This window comes from Leucoraja erinacea, chromosome 23 (genome assembly GCF_028641065.1).
Source record: "Leucoraja erinacea ecotype New England chromosome 23, Leri_hhj_1, whole genome shotgun sequence".
In the NCBI taxonomy this organism is placed as follows: domain Eukaryota; kingdom Metazoa; phylum Chordata; class Chondrichthyes; order Rajiformes; family Rajidae; genus Leucoraja; species Leucoraja erinaceus.
Window position 1 is genome coordinate 20,537,226 of NC_073399.1, and position 15,945 is coordinate 20,553,170.

Below are 15,945 nucleotides of genomic sequence, written 5' to 3' on the forward strand. Positions count from 1 at the left end.
TTTTTATCTTTGAAAAACTTTTGTTGCTTCAGCAGTATGTTTGGGATCATTGTCTGGCTGTAGAATGAACCGCCGGCCAATGAGTTTTGAGGCATTTGTTTGAACTTCAACAGATAGTATGTGCGTATACACTTCAGAATTCATTATACTACTACCATCAAGTGAGCCAGTACCATCAGCAGCCATACATGCCCAGGCCATAACATCCCCACCACCCCTATATCATAGATGAGGTAGTATGATTTGGATCTTGGGCAGTTCCTTCTCTCCTACATATTCTTACCATCACTCTGATATGTTAATCTTCAGCTCATCTGTCCACAAGACCTTTTTCCAGAACTGTGGTTGCTCTTTTAAGTAGTTCTTGGTAAACTGTAACCTGGCCATCCTATTTTTGCAGCTAACCAGCAGTTTGCATCTTGCAATGTAGCCTCTGTATTTCTGTTGATTAAGTCTTTTGCAGACAGTGGTCATTGACAATTCCACACCTGACTCCTGAAGAGTGTTTCTGCTCTGTCAGACAGGTGTTTGGGGATTTTTCTTATAAAGATAATTCTTCTGTCATCAGCTGTGGAGGTCTTCCTTGGCCTGCCAGTCCCTTTGCGATTAGTAAGCTCACCAGTGCTTTTTCTTCTTAATGATGTTCCAAGTAGTTGATTTTGGTAAACCTACAGTTTGACTGATGTCTCTAACAGTTTTATTCTTATTTCTCAGTCTCATAAAGGCTTATTTGACTTTCATTGGCACAACTTTGGCCCTCATGCTGATAAACAGCAATGAAACTGCATTTCATTGTCTCTGTACTGTACACTGACAATTAAAGTTGAATCTGAAAGTTTCCGAAGGTGATGGAAAGACTGGAGGAAAGACTGAGAGCTCTCTTATACCTGCATTAAGGAGGCAATTAAACACACCTGAGCAATTACAAACGCCTGTGAAACCATGCGTCTCAAACATTATGGTGCCCTGAAATGGGGGTGGGGGGGGGGGGGGGGGGGGGGGGGGGGAGACTATGTATAAACACCGCTGTCATTTCTACATGGTGAAACCAAAATGTGTAAAAACACCCTTTTATAAAATCTGACAACGTGCACTTTAACCACATGTGATTTTTTTTCTATTACAACTCTCAAATTGTGGCGTACATAGGCAAATAAATAAATGATGGGTCTTTCTCCCAAACATTATGGAGGGCACTGCTGGTGTAAATACATCCACCCGGCATCTTTAAGTAAAATATTGGCCTATATTCACTAGCAATATACAAGGAGGCAAATACGTTTGTGTGCACATCAAATGTGATTCAACAGGTCGATGTCAGGCTCTTGCCAAAGTCAAGGTACAACACTTGACCCTCATACAATCAGACTGAAAGAAGAACCAGTTATCCGAGATGGGGATGAAGTCTTGGAATCATATCCTTTCAGGACTCTTCTTCTACAATTAAATGTATCTTGTATCTTGTATCTTCACGAAGGAATGAGAAACTGGACAAGTTGAAAGATTTGTTGCGTCAGTATTTAATGGATTCACAACTGTGATTAGCCAGAGCATTGCAATTTAAAGTTTTTCACAATTCAAACAGATATAATTCATACTTTTAAACCATTTCTCAATTCCTTGACCTTTCGATAGTTGAACATTCAAGCACGGCTTTCTCCAGAGTCACATTGCTTTAAAACATGTACCACACTCTTAATACTTTGAACCTTTGAGATGCAAGTTCAAGGTAAATGTGCTTTTAAATGAAGACATTAAGGAACAAGAAAGCAGGCACATAATACCGGGATCTTTGCAGATAAGCCAGAGAGCAACCACCCTCAGCACCCTTAACTGCTGTTCTTTATACAAACTTAGCCCCATTTTTTTTTAGAACCTCAGGGAAGAAGTGACCTGTCAACCTGCCGTTCCTATGCCATCCATAAAAACATACCTGAAAATATGTTCACCTTCATGTCCAAGGTCTGAATTCCTGGTTTACAAAATAAAGCAGAACACTAACATCAGGAAGGGAGGGCTGGTCGGGGTCCTAGGCACAGGCACCAGATTGAAGATCAAGGATCGGGTACCTATGAGCCAGTCCATCACAAATCAGTCTCCAAACTTCCATTAAATAAAGTGCCAAAGGAAAATTACCAAGAATGATGTATAATGCACTATTTAGGCAATGTGCAGATAGAAATCTTCACAATGCCCTCCAAAATGCACTCTGAATTTGCATTTTCAAGTACAAGTGTGTGGCAATATTGAAATAATCACAATACACTTTTATATTATAAACATTTGCTCCAAGGTTTGGCCAAAGGTTTACTTGTTTTTTTGGTTCCTACGTCTGCCGGGCGCCTGCTGCAGGATTACCTCCAGTCATTTGGGAGCTTTCTCTGTGTCTCTTCAAAGCATGCGGCTTCGTTTGTGACTGGGAGGCTCAGTGATAACATCATTACACTGGGCTGGAGCTCTCTTTCTTGAGCTCTCCAGATGCCGGGCCATCTCTTCTGCAATAAAGCTATTTAGGTCCACATCCTGCAGGCTGCTGCGTCGGCGTGCTGAGGCAGAATTGCTGCCCGTATGCGACGGGGACCCAGGTGCTCCTGAGCGCACGCTGACGTTCGCCATGGCTCCACTGAGGCCTACAGGACAGCAAGTGCAAACAGAAACTTTTAATGTCAGCAATGGTCTCCCCCTCTGCACATCAATTACTGAATCCTTCTGGGGGACGCAGCTGAGAGACCTCAGAATAACCATCACTCTGATAGAGCAAGCTGATGGATAATGAAGGGGACTAAATTCCCCAGCGGGATGAGGCAGGTTGAAGCTGGGGGATACACTGGGACACTGTATATGGGCAAAAGCAGCAGTGGCCATTTTTATGCACCTAATAGGCTGCCCAATATATATCACTTAGAGTTGTACCCCATAGAAACTGTTTACAACTCCAGACAGGAGGCATACATTTAGCCATAGTTAGAGACAATATGCAGCTGCAAGCCGGTGAGTGACCCTGTATTCAATGATAGAGTTCTGTGGTACAGGAATTACTAGCTTTTATACAGGCAGCAAGTGATTAGATAGAATGGGTTTGGTCTTGGGAAATCACGTCTCACAAATATGAATGTTTTTTGAAGAGATTATCAAGAGGTAGATGATGTCTAAATGGCCTCTGACAAGGTTCCACATGGCAGGTTAGATTGGAAGGTTGGATAACATGGAATCCGAGGTGAATTAGATAATCGATTACTTTTTGTTTTAGAGATGCAGTGTGGAAACAGGCCCTTCGGCCCACCGAATCCTCACTGACCTGCGATCGCCACGTGCACCAACACTAGGGACAATTTACAATCTTCCCGAAGTCGATTAACCTACAAGTCTTTGGAGTGTAGGAGGAAACTGGAGCACCCAGAGAAAACCCACGTGGTTACAGAGAGAATGCACCAATCTTGGGCAGACAGCAACATGCGAGGTTCAAACCCTGGTCTCTGGCACTATAAGGCAGCAACTCTACCGCTGTGCCACCCCAATTCAAAATGGATTTGGGGGAAGGAGTTACAGCGCAGTTGTGGAAGGCTGCTTTTCGGATCTGAGGCCTGTGGTGTGCCACAGGAATCAGTGCTGGTTTGTTTGTTATCTATACAGTAACCCCTTGTTATAACAGACCATATCGGGGTGGGAATGGGAAGAGAGAGGAGAATGGTGCCCGTTATTGTCGATTGTCCGCTGTAACTGAGTAAGGGATTATCATTGTATAAGTGGTAGAAATAATAGATCCAAATCTCCCATGCTTCTCTGGAAAATATTCTCAATCAATATGTAGATGGCCTGAGAGAATGGCACTCAACCTTCTCTTGGGAGATAAAGCAAAGCAGGGAAGCACTGTAGGACCAGTGAACATAATTCTATTATTTTTAAAATAGTGATGGAAAAGGATTGATATTATAAAACTAACAAAGGTTAAAGTCCTGAATTGGGAAAAGACAAATGTCAATGGTATTAAATCAGGAACTTTTAAAAGTTGATTTCCTTATTTGCACGTAAGGAAGTGCTTGATATGCAAGATTATCTTTAAAAAATATATATATTTAAACATAAAATAATGAGCGTTCTGGGCCAAAATGTTCCTGTTAGAGTGAGGGGCAAGGTTGGTAGGAGTAGGGTAATGCTGGCTGATGAGGGATACTGTGGCACTGGTTATGCAAAAGGAGGCAGGTCAGGTATATGCAAGTGGAACAAGTGAATCTCTTAAGTATAGAGAATGTGTGAGTATACTCGAGAACAATCAGCAGGACAAAAAGGGGACACGAGGTAGGTTTGGCAGATAAGGTAAAGAAAATTCTAACAATATATTTAGTGCAAAAGCATAACTTGGGAGAGAATAGGGCTCTCAAAATCCATCACGATAGACGGGTCGCACCTGAACTGGATGGAGGCAAATATTGTGGTACTGGGGGTTCAAACACGCTTGGCCTAGGAATGGGACCCAAAGTAGTAGCGAGGTGGGGGCAAGCTGGAATTGGACAATTACGGCATGTTCGATAGATAGGACAGGCAAGGAACGAGGAAAATTTGTAGGATTATATTGCATTTATTTCAATGCAAAAAGCCTGACAGATGTACTAAACTCAAGGTATGGATAGTTATGTGGGACAATTACAGCCATAGAAATCTGGCTGAGTGAGGATCAGGATTGGAAGCTTAATGTTCCAGGGTACAGGTGCTACAGGCAGTGATTGAGATTGGGGGTGGGGGGGGAACATGACATCACAGGAGAACATCATAGTAATAGCCCGAGATGGCATTACTGAAGAATTGCCCAGTGAGGCTAATCAGGTAAAGCTTAGAAATAAAAAGGGGATGGTCATCTTGTTGGGATTGTACTATAGGACCCTAAAGAGTCAAGAGGAATTAGAAGAACAAATATGAGAGGATATTTTAGACAGATACTAGACTAATGGGTTTGTCATAGTACAGGATTTGAACTTTCCTAATGTACACTGGGATTGTCAATGTGCCAAGGGCTTAGATGTGTATGAACTTGTCAATTGTGTTAAATAATGTTTTCTCAGGCTATAGTGGGGCCTACAAAAGGTAGAGGGCAAAGCTTGACGTACTCTTAGGAAATAGGCCAGGACAGGTGACCAAGGTGTCAGCAGGCAAGTATTTTGAGACAAGTGATCACAGTTGTATTAATTTCCCAATAGTTATGGAAAAGGCACGTGATGGTCTACAAGTTAAAAGTGTTAAATAGGGGCTAGGCCAACTTTGATAGTATTGGACAGAAACCTGCAAAGGTTCCACGGAATAGGTTGGTAGACAAAGAGATGCCTGGAAAGTGGGAGGCTTTTAAAAGTGAGAGTTGAACATTCCTGTTAGAGCGAAGGCAAGACATCCATCAGTAAGGAACTCTGGATGACGAGAAACTGAGGTTTTGACCAGGAAACAAAATAGAGGCATTGAGCAGGTATCCACAGTTGAGATCAAGTGGATCTTTGGAGTATAGGGGATTAAGGAGCATTTTTAAGGAAAACAGAATGGCAAAATGGGAGCATGGGATGCACCTGGCAGATTTGATTAAGGGGAAACCAAAGTATACAGCATGTCTTTATATGGGTAAAAGGGTAACTAGGGAGAGAAGAGGACCCCATAGAAACCAAAGTGGTCATCTATGTGCAGAGCCACAGGAGATGACCAAGGTCCTCAATGAATACTTCTCTATTTTAACCATGGAGAAAGACATGAAGACTAGGAAACTTGGAAAAGTTAATGGCAATGTTTTCAGGATAGTCCACATTGCAGTCGAAGAGGTGGTAGATGTCCTTAGGCATAAGAAGGTAGATAAATCTCTGGTGCCTTATCAGGTATTTCCAAGTAAGAACACTGTGGCAGTACAAGAAAATGTAGAAGTCCTGGCTGAGATACATGAATTACTGTTAGCCGCAGTGCCAGAAGACTGGACCATACCTAATGTTGCCTCAATTTAACAGCTGCAAAGAAAAACCTGGGAATTACAGACCAGTGAGCCCAACATTTGCAGCAGGCAAATTACTGGAGAGGATTCTAATGGATAAGATACACATGTATTTGGAAACATTGGTTGATTTGGGATAGTGGGCATGGTTTAGTGTGTGGGAGATTGTGTTTCACAAACTTGATCTGAGTTGATTGAATAAGTAACAAATAAGTTTGACGAGGGCAGTTTCGTAGATGTAGTCTTAGCTTAACCTCAGTAAAGCTTTTCATAAGGTCACACATTATAGGCTGCTTTGGAAGGTTAGATTGCATGATATCCAGCGAGAACTCGCTAACTGGATATAGATTGGCTTCATAGTTGGAAGTAGAGGGCGAGTGTAGAAGGTTGTTACTTGAGACTGGAGGCTCGTAACTGGTGGTGTGTCAGGAATTGGTGCTGGGCACATTGCTGCATGCCATCTATATCAATGATTAGAATGAGAATGTACAAGTCATGAATAGTAAGTTTATAAATGACACTGAAATAGGAGGTATCGTAGAGAGTGAGGATGGTTGCCAAGAATTACAGCGAGATCATGATCAACTTATTTAAATTTCGTTGTACATGGCCCATGTTACAATGACAATAAAGAAACTATTCTATTCTAACTGTGCAAGTGCATTGAGGAATGGCAAATGGAGTTTAATTCAGATAAGGACTGGGTGTTGCATTTTGGGAAGTCAAACCAGAGCAAGTGAATGGTACAGCCCTGGGGAGTGTTGTAGAGCAGAGGGATCTGGGAGTACATATATAATTCACTAGAAAATAGATAGGATAGTGAAGGCAGTTTTGAGTATAGAAGTTGGAACGTTATGTTCCAGCTGTACAAGACATAGCTGTGGCCACTCTGGGAATTTTGTGTCCAGGTTGGTCACTCTGCCATGTAATTACACAGGAAAAAATGCAGAGAAGATTTACAAGGATCTTGCCAGGAGGGCCGGAGCTGTATTTAGGCTAGGACTTTATTCTAAAGGTTGTGTAGGCTAGGACTATATTCCTTAGAGTGCAGGAAATTGAGGTGTGATCTTATAGAGGTGTATAAAATCATGAGGGGAACAGATAGGGTAATGCACAGTGTCTTTTACCCAGAGTAGGGTAATCAAGAACCAGCGGACATAGGTTTAAGGCAAGGAGATAAAATTGCCAGAGGAGGTAGTTACGGTAGCTCCAATAACAATATTTAATTTTGGACAGGTACATGAATAGCAAAGGTTTCGAGGGATATGGGCCAAACGGGACTAGTGTAGATGGGGCATCATGGCTGGCATAGGCAAATTGGGCCAAAAGGCCTGTCCCCGTACTGTGCAACTCTAGCAGTACGAGATAACTGTAGGACCACATTTGGAGTACTGTGTGGAGTTCTGGTTGCCCTGCTATAGGAAGAACTGGAAATAACGCAAAAGAAAATTGCAAGAATGTCACCAGGTCTGGTGGGTTTAGATATAGAGGTATTGTCATTCTTTGAAGACATAATGAGCAGTAGATAAGGATGGAATGTTGGATATACTGTACTTTTGAGTTCAAGAAGGCATTTCATAAAGTATTTGAATATTTTAGAGCAGAAGTATATTGATTCTTAATTAAATGAGGATGAAAGGTTATCGGAACTAGGCAAACATCTGGTTTACGACTAGACCAAACATGATTTTATTGAACGTGGAGCATGTTTGAGGGGGTCAAGTGGCCCATTGCTGTCCACTTTAAGAGGGGAAGTGAATGTCAATGATTATAGGGATGATAAGGATTGCTAGAAGGAGGGATACAATTGGAGTTGACAAAACATTTAATCACGATTTAAAAAACATAGAATGTTTGAACTTTTAAGTAGGGAGAGGAGGACCAAGGTACAGAAGTTGGGGAGCTCAGACTAGAGGGGAGAAGGAGAACCAGGGTGGGAGGAAAACAATGGAGACTAGGAACTATGACTGAAAACTGTTCTGAACGCTCAAGCAACAAGGGTGTGTGCGGGCTAGGGGAGAGCAGTGGAGGGAGGCAATAATTTGACAAAGGAGGCTAGAATTGAACATCAAGACTGGGAGGTGGCTTCGGTAAAACCATGAAAGAATTTGTGACGGAGGTTAAACTAAATAAAATACCAAGAGGCATTGGGATGTACTATCCAGCGTGACTTTACCCTTCAAAGTACAAAGCTGTCCATAACAAGGTCATAACCTCAGTCTTCAAAAAGAGTAGCATGCGAGCAGTATGTTGAGGTTAAGGTCAACTCGAGAACTTGCAGAAAATCTTTCATTTACCGTTCACGGCAATGGCGTCAGTAAATGCCTGGAGGTCACCCTCTGCAGTCTTGCTTGCATCCTCCTGCACTCCCAGTCCTGAGGGGATGTTTAGCCGAGGAGCCAGTCTGCTGCTTCTTGATGGCGGTGACTTCCTGCACAGGAAGCTGAGCAAGTCCTCACGGTGTATGACATGTCTCCTTTTTTTCGCCCAGGCCAGCATTTCCTTATTTCGCCTTTGATAGCCTCCTTGCACACCCAAATCCAAGCTTGCTCGGTACGTTTCAAGACCATCTGAAGGGGAAAGGTTCATCACAATGAACATGAAAATTTCAACACTTTTGCTACCAATTTCATCCATTTCTCACTTTCATACAACCCACATCTTCCCTTCTCTTTTTGGATCTCCATGTCACTATCTCTATCTCAGGAGATAGGCTAGCACCAGACATCCATTTCAAGATCACAAACTTTATTCTACCTTCTCCCACTCTACTCCATTCCATTCTCATAGTTTCTCCGCCTCTGTCCCATTCTGGGGCTCTTCAGGGAACTCTCAAATGGTGGATCATGGCTTCCCCTCTGTCATTGTGGACAGAATCCTTCACATTGACCACTTTCATCCTCCTCTTCTCCTGGACTAGGTGCTGCATTGAACAAATCATCCTTCACAATTTCTATCGCTTGGAATTTTGATAACAATCAGAAACTAAATATATGGTACACAAAAATGCTGGAGAAACTCAGCGGGTGCAGCAGCATATATGGAGCGAAGGAAATAGGCGACGTTTCGGGCCGAAACCCTTCTTCAGACCGATGGGGGGTGGGGGGGGAGAAGGAAGGAAAAGGGAGGAGGAGGAGCCCGAGGGGGGGGGGGATGGGAGGAGACAGCTCGAGGGTTAAGGAAGGGGAGGAGACTGCAAGGGCTAGCAAAACTGGGAGAATTCAACGTTCATGCCATCCGGACGCAAGCAACCCAGGCGGAATATGAGGTGCTGTTCCTCCAATTTCCGGTGTTGCTCACTCTGGCAATGGAGGAGACCCAGGACAGAGAGGTCGGATTGGGAATGGGAGGGGGAGTTGAAGTGCTGAGCCACCGGGAGTTCAGGTAGGTTATTGCGGACTGAGCGGATGTGTTCGGCGAAATGATCGCCCAACCTCCGCGTAGTCTCCCCGATGTAAATCCGCTGACATCTTGAGCAGCGGATGCAGTAGATGAGGTTGGAGGAGATACAGGTGAACCTTTGTCGCACCTGGAACGACTGCTTGGGTCCTTGAATGGAGTCGAGGGGGGAGGTGAAGGGACAGGTGTTGCATTTCTTGCGGTTGCAACGGAAATTGCCCGGGGAGGGGGTGGTATGGGAGGGAAGGGAAGAATTGACAAGGGAATTGCGGAGGGAGCGGTCTTTGCGGAAGGCAGACATAGGGGGAGACGGGAAGATGTGGCGAGTGGTGGGGTCAACGTTGGAGGTGGCGGAAATGGTGGAGGATTATTTGTTGTATTTGCTGGCTGGTGGGGTGAAAGGTGAGGACTAGGGGGACTCTGCCTTTGTTGCGAGTGCGGGGATGGGGAGAGAGAGCAGTGTTGCGGGGTATGGAAGAGACCCTGGTGCGAGCCTCATCTATGGTGGCGGAGGGGAATCCCCGTTCCCTGAAGAACGAGGACATTTCCGATGCCCTGGTGTGGAACGTCTCATCCTGGGAGCAGATGCGGCGTAGGCGGAGGAATTGGGAGTAGGGGATGGAGTCTTTACAGGGGGCAGGGTGGGAAGACGTGTAGTCCAGATAGCCATGTTAGTCAGTTCGTTTGTAGTGTATGTCGGTGAGAAGTCTGTCCCCAAAAAATATATGGTTTTGCCCCCAACGTATCTCAGCCCATCTATCCACATAATTTCAAAGTTTCTGGGTTTACTCTTTCATCCCACCAACCATTCTCCATCCTATGGCACCTTCCATTCCACTGCAAGAAATGCAATGCCAGCACCGTTTGTTCTTGCTTGCCCACTATCCTGGGATACAAATAGCCCTTCCAGGTGGAGCAGCAATTTACTTCACTTTATCTGGAATTCGCAGTGTAGTCACTCAATGCAGATAGGGTGACCACATTGAGGAGCACAAGGCACTGCCCACAGCAGTGACCCTGGGCTTCCTGCTGCACCATTCTACTCTGATTTCTATCCAAGTCCTTCTGCATTATTATAATGATGCCCATCCCAAGCAAGTAACTGTATCTCATCTTCCTTCCGAGTATGTTCAAGGCTGCAATACTGAATTTCGTAAGTTTAAGACACTCTTTCTCCATCTGTACCAGAACTGATCATTTCTGCTGCAAGCCATCCATTAGTATTTTTTCCTATTCATTAATACATACCAACCTACTGGGCATGTCTTAAATCCTGTTTACAGTATTTTATACATAGATTGCATGATCATCCTTTAACTACAATGTACGTTTATACTAACTTAGTTATACTAACTTACTCTTTTTTTTACTTGAAAGCCTAACTATTTCTCTTTCCACAGAGCTGAGTGCTTTCGGCATTTAGTTTTTATTTTAGATTTCTAAGTGCTGCAGCCTTCTGCTTGTCATCAGTGTTACACTGCATGTGGAGGACATGCTGACATGGTGACGGGCCAGCACCTGGGGTCTTTGGGGATGGCCCCCAGATGCCCATCTCTGCAACATCAGCCAAGATATAAATTGTGGTATGCAACCCATGTACAAGTAGTTCTGCAATAGTTGCATTCTAAAGAAGCTTGGCATTATAGAAAATTATGTTATAAAAAACACTGTAAAATTGGAGAAAACTGGGTTGGGAGCTAGAGTGTTTTAGACTCACAAAACAGAGTGAAATGGTTGCCTCTGAGGTCCATCTTAAATATCTTCCCCCCTCACCTTAAGCATAGGCCCTCCAGTTTAGAATCTTCTACTCTTGGAAAAAGGCTGAGATCCACTTTATCCATGCCCCTCATGATCTTGTACACCTCAATAAGATGACAGTCTGCTTTCCTAAAATAAACAAGTCTCCTATCCCACCTTAAGTGTCATCTGCAAATTTACTAACAATGATAACTACACCGCCTTCCAAATTGTTTATGTAGATAAATAACAGTGGGCCCAGCAAGGACCCCTGCAGCACTGCACTGATCACAGGCCTCCATTCAGAAAAACAACCCTCCACAACTACCCCCGAACCAATTGAATCCAATTGGCTATCTTAACTTGGATCCCATGTGATCTAACCTTCCAGATTAATCAACCATGAAGGACCTCTATAGTCAACTTCCACTGACTGCTCTGCCCTCACAAATTTTCTTCTTGACCTCTTTATAAAGCTCCAACAGATACACAAGACAATTTCCCACGGACGAAGCCATGCTGACTACCCGATCAGTAAGTGCCACTCCAAATGCGAGTACATCCTGTCCCAGAGAATCCGTTCCAACAACTTTCCAACCACCCTCGTCAGTTCATTGGCCAGTAGTCCCCTGGCTTGTCCTTGCTGCTCTTTAATAATGGTACGATGCAAATATCATTGCAAGGGCCTTCTTAATGTCTTCCTGAGCTTCCCACAAGGTTGAGCATGCACTTGGTCAGGCACTGGGGATTTCATCCACTTTAAAACTGCCAATAGCTCCTCTTTGGTTATTTGCATCTGATCTAAGGCATCATAATTAATTTCCCTTAATTCCTTAGCTTCCATAATCTTCTCAGTAAAAACGGATGGGAAATATTCATTTAATATCTCCCCCCATCTCTTGTGGGGCTCTACACAGACTGCCATGCTGATATTTAATGGGACCTATTCTTTCCCTAAACACCTAATATACCTGCAGAATCTATTTAGATTTTCCTTTACCTTGCCTGCCTGATCCATTTCATGTTCTCTCTTTACCCTCCCGATAGTCTTCTTGCGTCTACACAAACACGCTATACTTGTGTACGATTGCCCAAATCTGACATATGCCTCCATTTTTCAAATGAGACCCTCAACCACAGGTGTCAGAGGTTATGGAGAGAAGGCAGGAGAATGGGGTTAGGAGGGAGATAGATCAGCCATGATTGAATGGCAGAGTAGACTTGATGGGCTGAATGGCCTAATTCGTCTACTATGCCTTAAATAGCCTTTAATTCTTCTACCATGCCTTAGATAGGTCTCTAAACTTGCCAACCTTACGCATTATCATAATGGGAACATGCTGATACTGTACTCTTGCTATCTCAGCTTTGAAAGCTTACCACTTGTCAGTTGTTCTCTACCTAAAACAGACTCTCCAAATTTGGTCTTGCCCCAATTAAGGAACGTAACATGTGGGCCAGCCCGATCCCTTTCCATAACTACTTTATAACCAATATAGGCACAGTCTCACAGTGATCCTCCACTCTTACCTCATCTACTAAGAGGAGATGCCCTCTCCAGTCAGGCCATCTACATATTGATTAAGGAGGCTTTCTTGAACACATTTAACAAATTCCATCCCATCCAAGGTCTTTTACATGTTGGGAAACCCAGTTCATATTAGGGATAGTCAAATCTCCCACAAATACGAACATTATTTTTACAGGCATCTGTAATCTCCCTACACTTCTCTAATTCCCACTTGGGGGGGGGGAGCTTTAATACAGTCCCAAAGTCATCATTCCCTTCCTGTTTTCAGGTTCTACCTATAGAGCCTCATTTGGATAATCTGCAACATTCCCCAAGTTGGCCAACATCTACAACCTTTTCATCACCAGCCTCTGCCATGACACCCAGCTTATCCATTCTCTACATTGGTGCTGCCTCTCCTGCTGAGTTCCTCCAGCACTACGAGTTTTGCTCAAAATTCCAGTATCTGCAGTTTCATATCACCACAGCAGTTCCACAGTGAATAGGCACACTTACCTTTATAGAGGCAGGTGACAGAAGTAGCTGCAGCCTGAAATGGTTTCCACAGGCTCTGGATACCCAGCTGCTGCTCGTAAACACGATCTGAAAGAAGTAGAACTGTATGAACTGGAGGCCTCAATGAAACTACTGATGTTCCCCACCGCAGGTTTTGAAACGGGCACCACTGCAAAACCTGCAAATAACCGTCCCATGGCATTGATGAAGACCCATGGGGTCCAGCCACCACCTGGAACTGTTCCCACCCCCTCTCCTTCCCAACCCTGCACTTTCACCCATCCGCACTCACCTACTCCTACCTACCCCTTCGCTCCCCCCATCCTCCCTTTGTGTCCCTTCCCCCAGCCCGTTCTGTCCCCTCCCCATTTCTCTCTTTCTTACCTCATCTCCTCCCACAACCTCATTCTCACCCTCCCCTCCCCACTTCCTCCCCTCCCTCTTCCCCCTTTTCTACCCTCAACCCCCCACTCCTACTCCTACCCTCGACCCCCCCCCACTCCTACCCTCGACCCCTTTCTCCTACCCTCGACCCCCCTCTCCTACCCTCAACCCCCCTCTCCTACCCTCAACCCCCCTCTTCTACCCTCACCGCCCGCTTCTCCCCTCCCCCCACCTTTGTACAGCTGGGCGACGGCGCCGGCCGAATTCTGGAACGACAGCCACAGCCGCTGCCTCTGAGGATCCGTCTCGGCGCCGCTCTCCGGCAAGAGCCCCTGGCGCTCGTCCTCGTCCAGGCACTGCCGCTCCCAACGGGACAGCCAGTTCTCAGGGCCGTGACCAGCCATCAATGATCCGCTCGGGCCTTTCGCCTCTTCCATCCACCACCCGGCCCGGCCCGGCTCCGGTCCCCGGCAGACCGCGCCTGCGCGCACCCGGCCCCCGCCATACCACGCCTGCGCTCATCCGGCCCCTGGCACAATGCGCCTGCTCACATCCGGCCCCCAGTACAGTGTGTCTGCGCACGCCCGATCCCCCAGCATATTGCGCATGCGCACACCCGACCCCAGAGCACTGCTGCTCAAAGATCCTTTGCTATAGGATCTTTGCTGCTGCTCATTCGGGTCCCAGGCGACTGTGCCACACTGCGCCTGCGTGGCCCCATCCCCGATGCAAGGATGGCGCCTGAACTACAACTCCCAGAATGCCGAGGGACAACCGGAGCAAACAACGATTTCCCAGAATGCTTATCTTCCGACGAGAGGAAGAGGGCGCAGGCGCAGTGAGGTTACACCGTCAGCCGAGGATCACAATGCGCAAGAGGTGCGCATGCGCACCGGGAAATTCAGAGCGTCGCTGAAGGCAAAGATCTCATAGAGAGCAAAGATGGACAGAGAGCAACCCGGAGAGAGTGCGGAACAAACAGCAAAGAGAAGCCAATGTTCCTGTACGCGTTGTACGGGCAAAGTACAGGAATGTAAGGATGTTAGAACATAATTCTAACAGGAGCAGGACGAGTCTTGCGTAGATCGTGGTGGAGGAGTAACTCAGCGGGTCAGACAGCATCTCTGGAGAACTTGGACAGGCGGCTTTTCGAGTCGAGATCCTTCAGGATCATTGTAGGAGAAAGGGGGTAGAAAGCTGGATGTGAGTTGGAGCGGCAGCGAGACAACTCAACTGCTTCAAAGTGCTGGAGTAATTCAACGAATCTGGTTGAGTTATTCCAGCACTTTTTTTTTTGCTGAAGAGTTGAACCTCTGTCGTTCTTTGCAAAGATCATAGAACTCTATGATCTTTGGTTCTTTGTGTCCGCTTCAAAGCCAGGCCTGCTGACCTCAGCGCCAGGTTCCTGCACTAATCCACTTTCTGCACTAGTCCAGATATATATTCATCTCTGTTTTCCACGAGCCCAATGCCCTGCCTCCTCTGCCTTCCACGTGGAGAATTGCAACGACTGACCACCCTTTGAGCAAAAAAAATTATCGTCATCTTCATTTAAAACGGGGTCAATCATTATTTAAACCTTAATCCCTTATTCCCCGCCCCCTCTCCGGCCCTATACATCAATCACCTGCCGAGTGATCATGCTAAAATAAAGTAAAGTAAAGTAGCCTTTATTGTCATGTTAGAACGTTTATTAACGTTTAGAACATAAAAATGTTTATGTTACTGAGAAAGGTATTGGATCTATGAGCTGACAAGTCTCAGGATTGTGCTGAACTTCACCCTGGGGCTCAACGCCAGGAGCATTCCAAAGATTCAATTTGATTGTGGAAAAAAGCAGAAAACTACAGTCCAATTAGCCTGGCATTTGTCACTGGGAAAATATTAGAAATATTATTAAAGATCAGACAAATTATCATTTAGAAAATGTCAATGTCATCAGGCAAAAGTTTTGTGAAAGTGAAATCATGTTTGACTAATTTTTTGGAATTCTTTGAAGAAACAGCATGGAAATATGGAAAAAAAGGAACCAATAAATGTTTTCATTGATCATGTGTCCACGACAACCATCAAATATCCTACATACTACAGGTTAAACACCGATTTTCCGGCAACTGATCGTCTGCCCATTCTTATAATCTAGACAAAATTACAAGAGCTCAGTTGAAATTGATACTTGATAATGCTAGGACTGGTATGTCTGTACATTGACACATTTACATTGTGTTGGACTAAGTGTTTAGCTGATGCATCAGAATGAGCTGTCTGCAGCAGCTCTCAGACACACCGAGCACACGTGGCAGCAGTTTTACATCAGTTCTGTGTTTGAATTGATCACAACAAACAGCCAGAGCTCCAAGTATAAAGGACCTTTCCTCTCACACCCACTCACTGCAGCTCCCTTGGCCTGTCTTTCTCTTGGGATACCTGTGCCCAT

The 15,945-nt window shown here is 45.1% G+C and overlaps 1 protein-coding gene across 1 annotated transcript; it reads right to left on the reverse strand.

Moving 5' to 3' along the window:
• Positions 1 to 1,504: 1,504 nt before the first annotated feature.
• Positions 1,505 to 14,013, reverse strand: LOC129708375 (HUWE1-associated protein modifying stress responses-like). Its single transcript, XM_055654073.1, has 4 exons — positions 13,741 to 14,013; positions 13,125 to 13,211; positions 8,260 to 8,532; positions 1,505 to 2,630 (listed from the first exon to the last, which is right to left on the reverse strand). Exons 1-4 carry the CDS (start codon positions 13,943 to 13,945, stop codon positions 2,392 to 2,394), a joined length of 804 nt encoding a protein of 267 aa, XP_055510048.1. The 5' UTR covers positions 13,946 to 14,013; the 3' UTR covers positions 1,505 to 2,391.
• Between the last annotated feature and the right edge of the window lie 1,932 nt (positions 14,014 to 15,945).